This window comes from Erithacus rubecula (assembly GCF_903797595.1).
Source record: "Erithacus rubecula genome assembly, chromosome: 19".
NCBI classification, from domain to species: Eukaryota; Metazoa; Chordata; class Aves; order Passeriformes; family Muscicapidae; genus Erithacus; species Erithacus rubecula.
In genome coordinates, this window is record NC_136671.1 from 8938059 (window position 1) to 8954572 (window position 16514).

The window sequence follows — 16514 nt, forward strand, 5'->3', positions numbered from 1 at the left end:
TTGTGCTGGAGCAGGGTGGGATATGGTGGAGGGGGGTTTTGGCGGGGGATTGGTCTCATGCGGGAGCTCTCCGTGCTGGGGCTGGGACACGGGAGACCCTCGGTGTGGGATGAGGGGGTGGCAGAGGCTCTGCAGCCCAACCCCGCCACCCCCGTGAGGACTCTCTCAGTTAGGGTGCCCCGGGAGCCGCGGAACCAGGGCGGGATCGGGAGGCTGCGAGGGGTCCCTGCCGGTGCGATCCACCTGGGCACTAATTAGCGGCCGACAGTGCAGTCCAGCAAAGACCGACTCACTTCCAAGGATGTTTTTCCCCCCTCCCCACCGGGTGCTTCTTTATGGCCTCATTCCCCTTTCCCATCCCGTTAGTCTCCCGGTGGGGCACCTCGGGTGGCATTTCCCACGCCGCTAATTAGCGACGGCGGTGATTAATTACAGCGATAGCAGTGAGAGCAGCGCTGCACAGCGGCAGCAGCGGGAGCGGGGCGGGGACCGGGGATAACGGTGAGGTGGTACCGGCACGGGCAGGGGCAGGGACACGGGGAGGGACAGAGACACGGGCACGGACACAGACACGGGCACGGGCACGGGCACGGGCTCGGTCCCCCGGTGCCCCCGGTGCCCGGCGCGCGCGGCGCACGCGCGGAGCGGCGGGCGGGGATCCCGGCCCCGCGTGCGCGTGACGTCGCCGCGTCTCGCGCCGCTCCGGGCCGGCGGCGGCCCCGGTGAGTGCGGGGGGCACCGGGGGCAGCGGGGGGAGCCGAGAGCGCCGGGTACCGCCTGTGTCCCTGCCGTTCGTCCCCGCCTCCGGCTGGCAGGTGACAGCGGCCGGGCTGCGCGGCGGGCGGTGCCCGGTACCGGCTCGGGGCGCTGCCTGGTACCGGCTCCGGGCTCGGTGGGTGGCGCGGAGCGGCGGGGGATGCTCGGTGCGCAGTGCGGGGGGTGCGCGATGCGCGGTGCTGGAGATACCGGGCGGTGATGCGTGATCGGAGCGGTACCGGGGACACAGAACTGTGCAGGGTGTGCGGTACCGGGGACACAGAGCAGTGCTGGGTGCGCGGTACCGGGGACAGAGCGGTCCTCGGAGCCGGGTGTTGGGTGCAGGGTGCTGAGAGCAGTGCTGGGTGCCCAGTACAGGAAGCCCTGTGCGGCGCAGGGTGCTCAGTGCTGGGCTCACGAGTGGTGCTGGGTGCTCAGTGCTGGGTTCCCGAGTGGTGCTCAGTGCTCAGTGCTGGGTTCCCGAGTAGTGCTCAGTGCTGGGTGCTCAGTGCTGGGTGCTCAGCGCTGGGCTCACGAGTGATGCTCAGTGCTGGGTGCTCAGTGCTGGGTGCTCAGTGCTGGGTTCACGAGTGATGCTCAGTGCTGGGTGCTCAGTGCTGGGTGCTCAGTGCTGGGTGCTCAGCGCTGGGCTCACGAGTGATGCTCAGTGCTGGGTGCTCAGCGCTGGGCTCACGAGTGATGCTCAGTGCTGGGTGCTCAGTGCTGGGTGCTCAGTGCTGGGTTCACGAGTGATGCTCAGTGCTGGGCTCATGAGTGATGCTCAGTGCTGGGTGCTCAGTGCTGGGTGCTCAGTGCTGGGCTCACGAGTGATGCTCAGTGCTGGGTGCTCAGTGCTGGGTGCTCAGTGCAGTGCAGGGTGTGCTGTGGTGGTCCCAGGGTGCTCAGTGCAGGATGCACAGCAGGTGGGACAACATGCTCAGCACAGGGCCCTCCTTGTACTTTTGTCCTCTCATTCTGCTCTTTGGCACATGGTCACCTCTCCCCCCTCCCATGGCACCCCTCGGGCAGTCCAGCACCGAGCTGTGCCCACATAACCTGAGCACTGCTGTGCTCAGAGACACCCACGGGCTGAGGCTGTCCATCTGTCCAGGTGGCCAGAGCTCAGCCAGAATGTGGACTGCCCTGCTATATGAGGGTGAGCATGGTGGCCTGGGTAGGTGAGTGTCCAGTGAGAAGCTGTGCTCGTTCTCAGGCAGTATCAGCCTCTGCTGAGGCTCAAGAGGTGTTGGCAGCAGCAAGGTTGGGATGTAGACAGGCAGGGGGTGCAGACAGGCTCCTGAGCAGCTGCAGTGGCTCCTTGCAGCCCACCCAAAGCACTGGCACTCTGCTGGCAGTGCCCATCTGTTACTCAGCTGTGCCTTCCATGGCAGGGATGTGACATGCATGCTTTGTCCAGCTCCAGTTCCTTGTGACTCGTGGCTGGAGTTGCTGGCACTGGGACCAGCAGTGTGAGCTGAGCTGCCCTCCTCTGCAGGCAGGGGATGGTTTGCATCACAGAGGCCTTTGCTCTGTCCCTAGTTGTGTTTGTTTGCATGCTCAGGCTCTGTCCAAAAATCATCTCACAGCTTGAAACCCCTTCAGCCGCCTCCCTCTGCCAGGCACTGCCGGCTGCTTGGACCCGGTTTGGGGAGGTGAGTCCCCCCTTGGCACAGCTGCTCCCTCCTGCTCGGGCACTGAGTGACTGTGAGTGGGGAGATCTGAGTGGTTGGTGCTAACAGGTTTCCAGATTCATGTGTGTTTTGTGGGAATGCTGTGGGGTGCTCGTGGGGAGCTGTCAAGTGCCAATGTGTGTGGGGTTTGCCATCCGTGCCCCGAGGCTGCTGCGTGTGGCACCACAGGAGCAGCTGTGCTGCAGAGCCCAGAGGGAGCCCAGGGTCTGTGTGGAGTCACACGAGGGAGACAGCCTGGAATTTGGGGGGATTGGGCACTGTGTGGGTCCTCCCCAGCATGGCCCACAGCAGCATTGGGGGGTTCACTTCATTGTGGCAGGCTGGGGTTTGGGGTCTCTGCAGGGCACTGGTGGGCTCACCAGCATGGGCAGGCTCATGCCACCACCATCCTCTGCCTGTAGGTTTTACAAACTATATTAATAATTTCTGTCTCTAATTTAAGGAGATTTTTCCAAAGGCAGTTTGCATTACGAGTACTCTGAGCCTTCAGGGATGTGTGGGATGGCAGGAGCGCTGTTGAAACGCGGGGACTGTCAAGAAGATTTTTGGAGAGAGAAAACAAACCCCCAGCAGGTGGTTTTATTTGGCACCGTGCAGATGTGCCTTGTGATGAATTTGTGATGCCTTGAGGAACCTCAGCCTCATGCCCTCCAGATTCCACAGGCAGCAGGCACACAGAACCTGGGAGAAACTTGCTTTGGTTCTCTCTGTTTTCCAAGCCTTTAAGTGCCCTGTTTGCCTCCAGAATTCCTGCAGGAATTCTCTCAGAGATTTCCTCTTCAAGGTGAACGATGCCTTTTTGCTCCTTTTCATCCCCAAGCCGTGTTGTGGTGCCTGGCAGTGTGGGTGCAGGCAGGAGGGAGCCCCTCGTCCCCTCCCAGGACAGCAAACAAGAGCAGCAGCAGGGGTTGCTCAACATACAGCACTCGGAAATGAAGCAAGCAGCTGCTTCCCACAGTGCATTCCCAGGTAGTCACCCCAGACTGAGACTGGGGGCTCTGGAGGGCACCCAGGTGCTTCTCCACGGAGGAATGGCCACGGGCATGTTGGCTGTGGAGCTGCAGGCTGTGCTGGGGCAGGGGAAGCTTTTCCAGGGGGATTCTATGGTGAGAGCAGCTGGTGCTGGCAGTGGCTGAGCTGCAAGGAGGGTGGGAAAGCAGCCACCCCCCTCCCCTAAGCAGCTGTGCTCACAGCGTGACCGGGGGGCACTCAGGGCCCAGTGGTGGCCCAGCATTTGCAGCTGGCAGTGGCAGCAGAGCAGGAGCAGGGCTCCCAGCTGGGCTGGGCAGGCAGGAAGGAGCTCGGATGTGCCGTGCAGGGCGGTTTGGCTGACGAGGCAGCGGCGGCGCAGCCTCGGAAGGACCCGGTTCCGTTTCTTCCTTTGGTGGTTTCACAAGGGTTTCTCCCGTGCCAGGGCTTGGGGGTGGGTGGTCATTGCCTGTCCTTGCTGGGAGTGGGAGTGGGAGGCCACAAACTCACACACTGCTGAAGTGGGTGCAAAGTTTCTGGCTTTGTGGGGATGCCAAATGCTTGCCTTTATGGCATCGGTTGTGCCGAGCATGGCTGGGCATTGCTGGAGATCCTGGAGCTGGTCCATGCTCCGGGCTGTGCTCCTGTGGGAGCTGCAGGAAACAGGAAAAAAGGAGCAGAGGAGCTGGGGAAGATGGGGAGGTGCAGCAGTGTCCCCTCTTCCTTCCCTGCCTGCAGAGTGAGCAGTGGCAGCTCCATCCTGCTGCCCTGCCCTGCCCTCAGGCACAGGCTCCAGGACTGCTGCTGCTGCTGCTGCATGGGGAAATAAAACACTTTGATTTTGTTTCTTAAGCAAATTTGAGGTTTTGGGGTTTGTCTTGCAGAAACAATTTTTTATTTGCAGATCCTGATCTTCGTGCGTGCAAGAATGGAGCTTGTTGAGACTTAGGGTTTGGCGTGTGGATTGGGAAAATATTTTTTGAAGATACTTGGTATTTTTTCTAGCAGTTCCTCTGACTTCTCTTCCTCCCTGCTGTATGGCAGGCTCTGACCACCCACATTCCTGCGAGGGAATATTTGTGCAATTTTGTGAGGGAAGAGCTGTGTTTGCATCAAGCGTGGGGAGTGAACAGGGGGGCTGCAACCCTTGGCTCCCCTCTCCCCTATGGGATCCCCAGGACACGCCCTGAACGAGGGGTGAGAGTTGGAGGGACCTGATCAGAGGCATGGAGAGGAATCACAGAATCATGGAATGGTTTGGATTGGAAGGGATCTTAAAGATCTTCTAGTTCCACTTTCCTTCCATGGGCAGGGACACCTTCTACTAGACCGAGGTGCTCAGAGCTCTATCCAGGCTGGCCTTGGACACTTCCAGGGATGGGAAAGCTTCCCTGGGCAGCAGGAGCTGGGGGAGAGCTCAGTGCTTTCCCAGAGCACCATCCTGCAGCAGGATGGTGGAGTCACTGGTCAGGCACAAGGGAAGTGAGTGTGGGAGTGTCACCAGCAGTGGCACTTGTGCTGGCTTGGCCTTTGTTCCCCTGAGGCAGCAACTGCAGAGTAATTAAGGAAGGGTGAAGGTCTGTGGGTTAATTAAAATTCAAGAGCTCCCTCTGAAGTGCAGAGGTCATGTCCCATTTCAGCACAAGCACCATGCCAAGGGATGGGTAGGTGCCTCCATCCCTTTGTCCTGCCAGGGCATTCCCCTTGGGATTCCATAATTCATCTGCCACTCTGTGCTGAAGGCTGTGTCCCTGTGAGGTTGTCAGGGTGAATGCTGAGATTTCCATCTCTGGATGCCATGCTTGGAACAAGGGCTGGACAGAGGGGACTGGAGGCTTACTGTAAATTGGTGGGATTTTTCTTGTTTGAGGAACACTGTACCATTGAGCAGGATAATAAAATGTTGTACTAATTGTAACAGCCTTGGGGCCATAAACCAACAGTCTGTGCTGTGAAATGTTTGTGGATCTCTGCTGGATTCAGCTCTGTTGGAGCTGGCTGGCACACAGTGCTTGTATCCCTGGCTGGGCTCTCTGGGATGCAGGGCAGGGATTCTGGGCTGGAATGGGTGTTGTGGCTCAAGGCTCTCACCTTGCAGGCTTTTCTGAGCCAGAAATGATTGAAGCTGCCACACGCTGCCTTAATCCTCAGGGCAGCAGGTTCTGCTGGTTTATTTTTCTAGGTCCTCAGCAGTGAGAATAAATTCCCCTTTGCCCCCTGAGCCTGTTGGTTGCTAAGATGCAGCTGGAGCAGCCTCTGTGTGGTTTGGGTGCTGAGGTGGCTGCTTGAACACTCATCCCTGAACTCTTTTGACTGTTATTTTTTTTTTCCCTGGGATGATGGCGGCGGTGCAAGTGTGAACCACAGGGCTGTCCGTGCTCTTTGGGGCTTTTCCAAGGGACACAGAACTCCAAAGTGCTCCAGACCCAGGTGTTTTTGCTGGGATTGGTGGTGTTTTCACTGGAATTGACCTCTGTTCGGGTGGGTGCCCTGGGTTCATGACCTGCAGTGCAGCTTCGGTTTTAGTCACCAAACCCGTCCTGCTCGCTCCTGGTGGCTGACAGCAGCGTCTTTTTTGTTGTGAGGGTTTTTCTGAGTGCTGCAGCTTCATTTTCATATTTCATATCTCCCCTCCATGCTCACCTGCAGCAGAGGTACGTGCTGAGCCCCTGTCCCACCCCTGGGGTGGGTGGGTTGGATCCTGTTCCTGCTGTCCTGTGGGATCAATCCTGGTCTGGGCAGTGCTGGGGGGGAGGAGCACGAGCTGGGGGTTGTGCAACACTGCACTCTGTGACCACAGCCACCTCCATGGTGTCACTGTGGGCTCCTGGTGGAGGTTGGGGCTGGCCCCATGCCCCATGCTTGCTGCTCAGAGAGATATTTGGGAAATGTTTGGGAATGTGCTGTACAAGTTGCCAGCAGGAGCATCCAGGAGGAGCAGAGCTGCCATTAGCAGTGCCAGCGTTGGACTGAGCTCAGGTTGGGATGAAGCAGCAGCCCTCAGGCAAGCTGTGTTTATTTTTGTAAATGAACTGGAGACTATCAATTCTGTAATTAAATATTGCTGATTTGTAAAGAGGCGAGCTGGATATGTTGGGACATTTCTTGCTGACCACAGTTGCTGTTGCTATTCTGCCACAAGGGCGCCTGCAGATCCTCATCCTTTTATTCAGCACCAACAAATTGAGCTCAAATTTTCCAGGCCACACCTACATCTTTTGGGGAGGCTGCACTTAATGACAATCATTTCTGGGAATGCTTTAAAGAAAAATGCAGCTTTTGATCGTATGGGTCTTCTGGTGGAAGCTGCTTTTGTGGTTGTTTGTAACAGTTTACCAAGTGGTGTTTCCTCAGTGCTGAGGGTGCTGTGCAGGCACAGGGGCTGTTTCTGGGGGTGGTTTTTACCCATTCCCAGCACAGGTGCCAAGGTCAGAGGTTTCACTCAGGGATTTGGTCGGGAATTCAGTCATAGCTGTTGTTGGAGCCCAGCTGGTGGTGACGCCCTGCACAGCCTCAGGAAGGAAGTCACAAACAAGTGTGTGTCTGTCTGTGCACGGGCAGGATCTGGAGCTGTTTCTGGAGCAGGGTGAGTCGGGTGGGGCTCTTAAACCACCTCTGTCCCTGCACCTTGGCACTCGTGGCACTGCAGAAGCACATCCAGGGGTGCAGTGGAGCTGCAGCCTGCTCTGGAGCTGGAATCCTGCAGTCCATGGAAGCTCTCAGAGCCAGGCTGAGCAGGAAGCCTTGCAGGGAAGCACCTGCACTGTGGATAAACCCTTGCAGAGTTCATGCAGGGTGGAGTTTCCCTCTGGTTTCTCCTCAGTGCTGAGGCGGAGGGGCCGGTGACACTCGATGGCAGGAGGGGAGACTCGGGTGGCTGGAATAGCCATTAGTGTCACTGCTGGAAATGTTCTCAGGAGCACCCTGCGAGGCCAGGACCTGCTGTGCAGCCAAGGGGAGCTGACTGGGAATGAATGTCCCAGCAGCAGTGAGCCCATGATGGTCCCATGTCCACGCTGTGACCCGGGGAGCAGAGTGACATCTGGTGATCCTGGTCCTGGGCGTGCTCTGCTGCAGCTCCGTGTCCCAGACTGTCCCCAGGATGCTCTGTGCTTGCAGGATGGCTTCAGCCAAGGCTGCTGGGCTCCCTGGCATGGAGCAGTCCTTGTGGGAAATCTAGTGTCCAGGGGGTTGGTTCCAAACCTGGAGGGATTTCCATGCTGTGAGGAGCTGGTGCTGCTGCCTTGGCAGGTGGTGAGGCTGGGGAGAGCTTTATTCCATGGACTGGAGCCAGGAGATCCTGCCAGGCCTGCAGGTCCTCTGGGCTGTGTCTCCTTTCACTGTCACTGATTTGGGGACTCAGGCCGTAATCTGGTTTGTGCCTGGTTTCAGCATTTGCAGCAGGCAAGTCTGGAGCTGCTTCCTCTGGTCAAGGCTGTTGTGCTGGTCAGTATGTGCTGGAATTGTGCCCAGCTGATTGTCATCCCCTGGGCCTTAAACATCCCATCCCAGCTGCTTGAGTCCCCCTGAGGCCTCTCCCTTCCAGGAGGCTGCATTTCCCAAAAGAGCAGCTGCTCTGCTGCTTCCCTCCATGTCCTGGCTTGGCTGTGCTCAGGGCAGGTGTGCCAAGCCCTGACCATGAGCTGGGACCACCAGCTCCAGCAGGAACACCTTTCCCTGGGGCTCAGAGGAGGCTCTGGGCAGGAGGGGAAGTTGCTGAGGGGGAGAGCAGATGTGTGTGCTAAATAAATCAACACTGTGGCTTCTCTTCCCCATCAGGTGTTTTGGTGGCCACGGGTGCAGCATGAAGCTCAACTAGCAGCACGATGACCTTACAGGGGAAAGGTAAGAGCAGAAGCAGTGTGGTTCTGCTGGAATGCTGGGTGGCTGCTGCACATCTGCCTGATGATATTGCACATCTGTCCATGCCCCCACTGGTGCCCCATTGACCCTGTGTTGCTTTCACAAGCAGTGTCAGCCTTGTTCATGCTCAAGTCCCATCAGCATGGGAATAGGGAAGACTTGCTGCCTGTAGGACCTCTTGTTACTCTGCTGTCACTTCCCCACTGGTTCCCATCCTCCCCCACGCTTTGGGTGCCAGTCTTGCCCTGATGCTAGCCAGGGACAGAGCCCCTGGCCCTGGGTCACATCCCTGTGCTGTCCTGTCATGCACTCACAGGCTTCAGCCCTGGCACTTTGATTTCTGCTCCCATGTCACCATTGCCTGCCACCATGTGCCAGAGTAGCCTCTGAGAGCTCCCTAATTCCTGCTGCAGTGGGAAGCTCTCAGAGCCAGTTTGGGCATCTGAAGGGGTGTTGTCTCTGGAAGGGCTGTCTCTGCCCAGACAGCCCTGCACCTAATTACACCATGATTCCAGCACAGTGTCTGCTGGGGAGGAAATGACCCACCCGCCTTCCCTCACAGACTAATGAGACCCATAAATTTTAGGAAATTCTCAGTGGAGAATTGCACAAAAGAGCTGAGAACCAGCTGGGCCTTTTGTGGTTTCCTCCAGCCCGTGGCCAGACACGCTCTGGATGTTTTTCAGCCCTCCCAGCACACTGGGGTGATCCCAGTGGAGAGGTTTGTCCCATTCCAGCCCTCCCAAAGGATCCAGAGTGCAGAGCTCAGCAGTGGGGAGCAGCCATGCTCCTGTGGGCACCTGCCTTCCCCATTGCCCACACAGAGTGGGAGCTTCCCCACACTGGTGGTGTTGGGTGGGAGCAGTGGGGGCTGGACAGGCAGGGTAGTCCCCAGGGACTCACAGAATCCCAGGATCATTCAGGTTGGAAAATCCCTCCTCAACCTGTGCCTGGTCCCCACCTTGTCACCATCCCAGAGCACTGAGTGCCACATCCAGGTGTTCTAAGGACACTTCCAGAGATGGGGACTCCAAACCTCCCTGGGCAGCCCTTTCCAAGGCCTAACCACTCTTTCCATGAGCAAATTCCTCCTGATGTCCAACCTGACCCTCCCCTGGCACAGCTGGCAGCCCCAGCCACCCTCCCATCACACACAATATGAGAGTTCCTTTGTTCCCTCCTCAGCTCTGCTGGAGCATCTCGGTGGGAGCTGCTCCCTGTCAGCTGGTTCTCCTGGAGAACAGAGCACTTCTGTGCTCCAGCCTCCTTTCATGATGCAGCCTTTGCTGCTAATTAGCCTGTCTTGCTCTGCATCGCCCTAATTATTCCAGTTGGCCCTAAATCCTGCCTGCTCCTCTGCCATCCATTGAAATGGGTCTTGTGGCATTTGCAATTATTTTAGGGTGAACATTTGAATATATTTACATGACTGAAACAGATGAAGAGAGCAGGAAGGAGCAGCACTTGTCTTGTTAATGGCTCTGACTCTGCTTGGTGCTGCAAAAATGCCAGAGCTGTTGGGTGTCCCTCTGATCTGCATCCCAGAAAATCCACCCACTTTATCTCATACCTGGGGATGCAGTTGAGGCTGTTTAGCTTTGGTATGTTACCAAGCAGCTGGTCAGGGGTGGACCAGGCAGTAAAGAGGCACAAAAATACTTTTGGTGGTGATGTTGTTGTGCTGCTTGGGGAAGGGCATCCCTGGGCTGGCAGAGAGTGAATAAAAGCTGGTGGGTGGGTGGGAGCAGTCTGGGATGGTGGAGTGGGATGTCAGGGATTGGAAGGGGGGAGCAGAGAGAGTCCCTGAGTGCCTGGCAGGAGGGGCAGGAGCAGGGAAGCTGCCCAGCTCCAGGCTCTCTCCTGCCTGCTCCCTGCTCCACACGGGCTGCTGCACAATGCGTTCCTTCGTGGAGGGCAGAAAATGCTTTTTTGGAGCAGCTCTTTGGCCTGTCAGCAAAACAGAATCCATGGACAGCCCGTTCCTTCCACTCCATTCAGCTCCTGCCCCAGCCACATAATCACAAAGAACTGGAAATCCCGGGGTGAGCCCAGGGGAGGATTGCAAAACCTGCACTCGCAACTGGGGCGGACGGGGGGAGGGGGTGGGAAGCAGTGCCAGCATTCCCGGGAGTCCCTCCGGGCACGCAGCTGAGCTGGGCACTTCCAGAGGCTGCAGCCTTCCTGCTGGATGTCCGTGGAAAGCCCCAGAAAGTCCCGGTGCCAGATGAAGCTTCACGGATTTCTCTGTCAGGTCAGTTCCGAGGCAGGGCAGGGTGGTGAACGCTGCGTGTGGCTGTTCACTCTCAGCTGGTTGAATTTCTCAGTGTTTCATTCTAACGGTTTCTCCTGGCTCAAACCCTTAAAGCTAGCATGAGAGGCTTTTGTTTTTCTCTTATTTCGGCTTTCCCCTCCCCTGTGACCGCAGGGTTAAACTAAACTAAACGTAGGGAGGATGCAGGTGGCTGAGAGGTGAGCAGTGCTGAAGTGCTGACTTGGGTTTGGGAGGAATAACCTCACCGAGGGTCTGAGCTTCATCTGGGATGGAACAGGCTCTCTGAAAAGATTTTGTATTAAGGAATCCCTGAATATACAGCGCTCCTCCTCTCTAAAAGGTTCCCGGAGCTTTACTCCAGCTGTAAACCTGTGTTTCTGGGAGCACAAACAATGCAGAGATTCTCTCTTTGGGTGTGCACTGAGGCAGACTTTAATTACCTGCTGGCTGTAAGGCACCAAGCCTGTGAGGTGCTGATAAGTGAAGGAGGTGATGAAATCCTGGGATGGTGTCAGCACCCCATGGGAGCAGGGCTGGCAGTGCCGTTCTCTTGCAGATGCCCGTGGGGTCGGACACTCGCTAGCAGAGAGCTGAAGCCCCCAGCCTGTGCCCAGGAGAGCAGGATGCGGGTCACCACGCGCCGGGTGCTGCTGCTGCTGGGCTCGGTGGCCGCCCTGATGGCGACCCTGCACCTGGGGCAGCAGGTGCTGGAATGCCAGCAGGTGCTGAGCGAGAGGAGGCACAGGCTGATGAGACCCGAGAACGAGGAGCTGGTGATGGTGGACGCCAACCACGTGGAGTACCGCTACAGCAAGGACATGCCGCTGATCTTCATCGGCGGCGTGCCCCGCAGCGGCACCACGCTGATGAGGGCCATGCTGGACGCCCACCCCGAGGTGCGCTGCGGCGAGGAGACCCGCATCATCCCCCGCGTGCTGGCCATGCGCCAGGCCTGGTCCAAGTCCGGCCGCGAGAAGATGCGCCTGGACGAGGCGGGCGTGACGGACCAGGTGCTGGACGCGGCCATGCAGGCTTTCATCCTGGAGGTGATCGCCAAGCACGGCGAGCCCGCCAGGTACCTGTGCAACAAAGACCCCTTCACGCTGAAATCCTCCGTCTACCTGTCGCGGCTGTTCCCCAACTCCAAGTTCCTGCTGATGGTGCGCGACGGGCGCGCCTCGGTGCACTCCATGATCACGCGCAAGGTGACCATCGCCGGCTTCGACCTGAGCAGCTACCGGGACTGCCTGACCAAGTGGAACAAGGCCATCGAGGTGATGTACTCCCAGTGCCTGGAGATCGGCCGCGCCCGCTGCCTGCCCGTCTACTACGAGCAGCTGGTGCTGCACCCCGAGCAGTCCATGCACAACATCATGAGGTTCCTGGACATCTCCTGGAGCGACACGGTGCTGCACCACGAGGAGCTCATCGGCAAGCCCGGCGGCGTGTCCCTTTCCAAGTGAGTCTCAGCTCCTTCCTACATGAAGCAGGCTGAAACTGGAGACAGAGCTGCCTTGCTGGTGGCTGTGTGTGATTTTAAGGGAGGAGGGACAGCACGTTGTACTGCTGTGGGGTTTGTGTTCCTGAGTAAAAAATGGCTTTAATGCTCCCAATCTGTTGTAGTCCGCAGAGCAGCTTGTCAAGCAAGGATTTCAGGAGCAGGTGACTGTTTAATCTCTCTTGACACTGCAGAAATTATTTCAGTCTCTAATTTGCAAAGAGCTGCTTGCTCTGGAACGTGAGCTCTCTAATGCCTCTTTCTCCACCCGTCCTCAGATGCCTCCTTGGTGTGATTAGTTATGCTGCCAATGGTGATGAGCTGCAGTTCTTGCCAGGTCTGGGGCTGGTACTGCAGACTAAAAGCAACACCTGCTCAGTGGAGGCACACCCAGCACTCCCTCCTGGCCTCTCTGTGTTCAGGGGGCATTTATCTTCTCCTGCTTTCTTTTCCTCTTTTAATGCTGTTTCTTCTCTAAATGGAGGCTTAAGTTAGGCTTAGCAAAATTTAATCAGCCGTGTAAGGGAATTATCCAAGTCTCTGTATCAGTTGCTGGTGCCCCAGTGGAGAGGGCACAGGAGCCACGGGGGATGTGCAGCTGCTTGGGTTTTCTAGGATGCTCTGGGAATGCAGCCGGCTCTGCTTCCCTGTTTGCTCTGAGTAAATTGGTCCAGCTTGCTTAAATCAGGTTTTGAATATTCATAGGGGTCACCAGATGTGTATCTGTGCTGCAGCCCACACATCTTACATTGTTTTCCTCTGATAAGCAGAGGTGTCCTGGTGAAACCCCCTGTCCCAGTGCAGGATGGATCTCTCCTGTAGCAAAAGAGGAAGCAGCCTCAAGTTGTGCCAGAGGAGGTTTAGGTTGAATAAAAAGGAAAATTCCTTCCCTGAAAGGATAGTTAAGCATTGGAACAGAGCAGTGGTAGAGTCACCATCCCTGAAGGAATTCAAAAGCTGTGTGTATGTGGCAGCTGGGGACATGGGTCAGTGCTGGGGCAATGATTGGAGTCACTGATCTTAGAGGGATTTTCCAACCTTAATGATTCCATGATTCTAAACACAAGGACCCAGCCTCTGGGGCTGTGGAACCCCCTGCCAGGGTCTGTTGAGGGACAGAATCTGTGGCTGCCCCATGCAAGGAAGTGCCCAAGGCCAGGTGGGACAGGACTTGGAGCAGCCTGGGGTGCTGGAAGGTGTTCCTACCCATGGCAGGGAGTGGGATTTAAGGTCCTGTCCTGTGATTTTCTGTGGAGCTGTCAGCGAGTTGTGCATGAGCCCAGCACATGCATGAAATCCAACCATTTTGTTGTGTCTTTTGTTTTTTCCCTTTGTTTCCCCCAGGATAGAAAGGTCGACAGACCAGGTGATCAAGCCGGTGAACATGGAGGCGTTGTCCAAGTGGATCGGGCACATCCCGGGGGATGTGCTGCAGGACATGGCCCACATTGCCCCCATGCTGGCCAGGCTGGGCTATGACCCCTATGCCAACCCCCCCAACTACGGCCACCCCGACCCCCTGGTTGTCAACAACACGCACAGAGTGAGTGGCGCTGCCGTGGGGGGCATGGGAGAGGGGTCACGGAGCCCTCTGAGCAAGGGGAGCTCCTGAACTGGGTCAGGAGAGAGCAGGGGGGAAACAGACACACAGGGAAAACAGAATCACAGAATTCCAGGGTTGTTCAGGTTGGAAAAGGTTTCCCAGAACCTGTGCCTGATCCCCACCTTGTCACCAGAGAGCACTGAGTGCCACATCAAACACATTCCTTGGACACCTCCAGAGATGGGGACTCCCTGGGCAGTTCCAACCCCTGACCACCCTTTCCATGAGGAAATTCCTCCTGGTGTCCAACCTGACCCTCTCCTGGCACAGTTTGATGCAGTTTCCTCATCCTGTCCCTGTTCCCTAGAGCAGAGTCTGTCTCCTCTGGCTGTCCCCTCCTGTCAGGGAGTTGTGCAGAGCCAAAAGGTCCCTCCTGAGCCTCCTTTCTCCAGGCTGAGCCCCTTTCCCAGCTCCTTCAGCTGCCTTTTCCCAGCTCTGTTCCCTTCCCTGGACATGCTCCAGCCCCTCCATGTCTATCCTGGAGAGGAGGGCCCAGAGCACTCAAAGTGCAGCCTTTTCCTTGGGAAGGTTGGGAATGGCTGACAGCAGTGACCCAGAGGTGATTCCACTGCCCCAGAGGGTCACTCCAGTTTCTCTTCCCCACAGGTTTTAAAGGGGGATTATAAAACTCCAGCCAATCTCAAAGGTCACCTGCAGGTAAGAGCTGGGTGTACCCTGAGGGTTTGGGACACACTGAGGTGCCTGGTCCCTGCTCCCTTCCCTGAGGAATGCTGGCTCAGAACTGACCCTTCTCTTTTGGGGCACTTCCAGGTGACTCAGAACACGTCATCTTCTCACTAAGAAAATTAATGATTTCCAGGTAAGACCTTGTTTACTTAATTTCAGGATTTGAGCAAATCTGCCTGCGTTTCTCCAGGACCAGCACTTGGTTTGTGTGATTTCTGTGGATCAGCTGGAGTTCCAGGCACGCTCCTGGTGCCAGGGATCCTTCACTGTGGCCTCAGATCTTCCCACACAATGCTGCTGTGTGGGACCATTTGTAAGGAATTCTTTTCCTGAGCTCTGGGAACAGGATTAAAGCTGCAAAATGAAACTCAGCCGCTTGGGAGGGTTATTGCAGCCCATCCCTGCGGGCAGCAGGGACACATGGAATGTGTGGATGAGCTGAGCTGCTCCCCAGCTGCCTCCAAGGACGTGCCATGGACCTGAGGAAGGGGATAGAAAACAAAGGAAAGCATGATGGAAAACAAACTGCTGCCTTGGGCTTCTACTCCAGAGACAACTGTTGATGTGTTGGATGTTCTTCCTCCATGCTAAAGCATAAAATATCATTCTTGGTACTAAAACCAATCCTTTAAGAGGAGATTTCTGTGTGCAAGCAGATGGCTGGGCTGGAAAAAGATCAGAAGCACTGAGGGAAGGTCACGAATTGTGTGTTCCCTGTCCTGGGCTGAGAATTGGTTCCTTTCTGGCCATTTTTTGTGTCACAGAGACTTTAAAACCTTAGTCAGGCATTGCTGTGCTAGTCTGGGAGAATCCTATTCCTGAGGGGATCCTCTTCCTTAAGGGATTCTGCTCCTGAGGAGATCCTGCCCCTGAGAGGATCCTGTTCCTGAGGGGATCCTTCTTCTGAGGGAATTCTGCTCCCAAGGGGGTCCTGTCTCTGAGGAGATCTTGTCCCTGAGAGGATCCTGCTCCTGAGGCTATTCTGCTCCCAAGGGAATCGTGCCCCTGAGGGGATCCCATTCCCAAAGGGATCCTGTCTCTGAGGGGATCCTACTCCTGAAGGGATCTGTTCCCAAGGGGATCCTGCTCCTGAGAGGATCCTGTCCCTGAGGGGATCCTGTGCCTGAGGGGATCCTGTTCCTTAAGGGATCCTTCTTCTGAGGGAATCCTGTTCCTCAGGGGATTCTGCTCCTGAGGGGATTCTGCTCCCAAGGGGATCCTGTCTCTAAGGGGATCCTACTGCTGAAGGGATCCTGTTCCTGAGGGGATGCTGTTCCTGAAGGGTTCCTATCCCTGAGGGGATCCTATTCCTGAGGGGATCCTGTTCCCAAGGGGATCCTGCTCCTGAGGAGATTCTGTTCCTCAGGGAATTGTTCCCCTGAGGGGATCCTGTTCCCAAAGGCATCCTACTCCCAAGGGGATCCTGCTCCTGAGGGGATCTTATCTCTGAGGGGATCCTGTTCCAAGGGGATTCTGTTCCTGAAGGGTTCCTATCCCTGAGGGGATCCTGCCCCTGAGGTTCTGTGTTTTATCTCTTCCAGAACGCTGCCAATGGCCTGTTGTTGCCCGAGAAGGAAGAGTGTGCAGTGGGCCCGTGGAAATCGGTTCTCCAAGCATATTGCTTGCTCCTACTGTTGCCAAATGACTGCGCTCCAGGAATGTATTTGCATTTATTTGCAAAGGCCAAACGTGCTCCACGGCGGGAACGTGCCCGGCCTCTCCCAGCGCTGCGTGGGGAACGCAGCTGTGGAAATCCGGACCCGGGAAGGCAGGAGGAGATTCCCTGTGGGGCTGGAGGACTCTGTACATGGCGTTTGTGTCTCGTGATCTGTCCCCCGTTCCCGCTGTGGGGAACAGCCCTGCCATCCCTGCTGTTCCGCGTTCCTGGGATCGGGAAGAGCCACCCCGCTCCTGCTGTTCCCAATGCCCAGGGTCAGGAACAGCCCCCTGGCCCTGCACAGCCTTTGTGGTGCGTGTGCCCTCCCCGACCCTGCAGAGGCTATTGCAGAGTTAATATATGAACCCTCCACCCTAATGTCGGACACCATTAAAGTGTTGATTTGATATTTAATATTTTAATTATTGATCACGCGGGCTCCGCTTTCTTAGTTCTCCGGGCCACAAGGCGGCGCTGTCGGCGCGGCCGCTCCGCTCCTCCCGGCTCTATGGTTTCGG

General features: G+C 56.7%; 1 protein-coding gene across 5 annotated transcripts; it reads left to right on the forward strand.

Annotated features, from left to right (window-relative positions):
- The first annotated feature begins 643 nt into the window (after positions 1-643).
- TPST2 (tyrosylprotein sulfotransferase 2) lies at positions 644-16408 on the forward strand. Of its 5 annotated transcripts, none has more exons than XM_079322495.1 (8): positions 673-722; positions 8196-8261; positions 10447-10530; positions 11108-12010; positions 13394-13592; positions 14259-14309; positions 14424-14472; positions 15881-16408. In XM_079322495.1, the coding sequence occupies exons 4-7, from the start codon at positions 11175-11177 to the stop codon at positions 14451-14453; spliced, it is 1116 nt and encodes a 371-aa protein (XP_079178621.1). In that variant the 5' UTR covers positions 673-722; positions 8196-8261; positions 10447-10530; positions 11108-11174; the 3' UTR covers positions 14454-14472; positions 15881-16408. The 5 variants fall into 5 exon arrangements, with proteins under 5 accessions (XP_079178617.1, XP_079178621.1, XP_079178620.1 ...); XM_079322494.1 differs by lacking the exon at positions 673-722 and adding an exon at positions 767-892; XM_079322491.1 differs by lacking the exon at positions 10447-10530 and having other exon boundaries at positions 644-722.
- The last annotated feature ends 106 nt before the right edge of the window (positions 16409-16514 follow it).

Coding starts and splice junctions, on each gene's coding strand:
- TPST2 (XM_079322491.1), top strand. CDS start 11,175: ATGCGGGTCACCACGCGCCGGGTGCTGCTGCTGCTGGGCTCGGTGGCC. Junction 13,593..14,258: donor TTGTCAACAACACGCACAGA/GTGAGTGGCGCT, acceptor TCTTCCCCACAG/GTTTTAAAGGGGGATTATAA. Junction 14,310..14,423: donor ATCTCAAAGGTCACCTGCAG/GTAAGAGCTGGG, acceptor GGGCACTTCCAG/GTGACTCAGAACACGTCATC.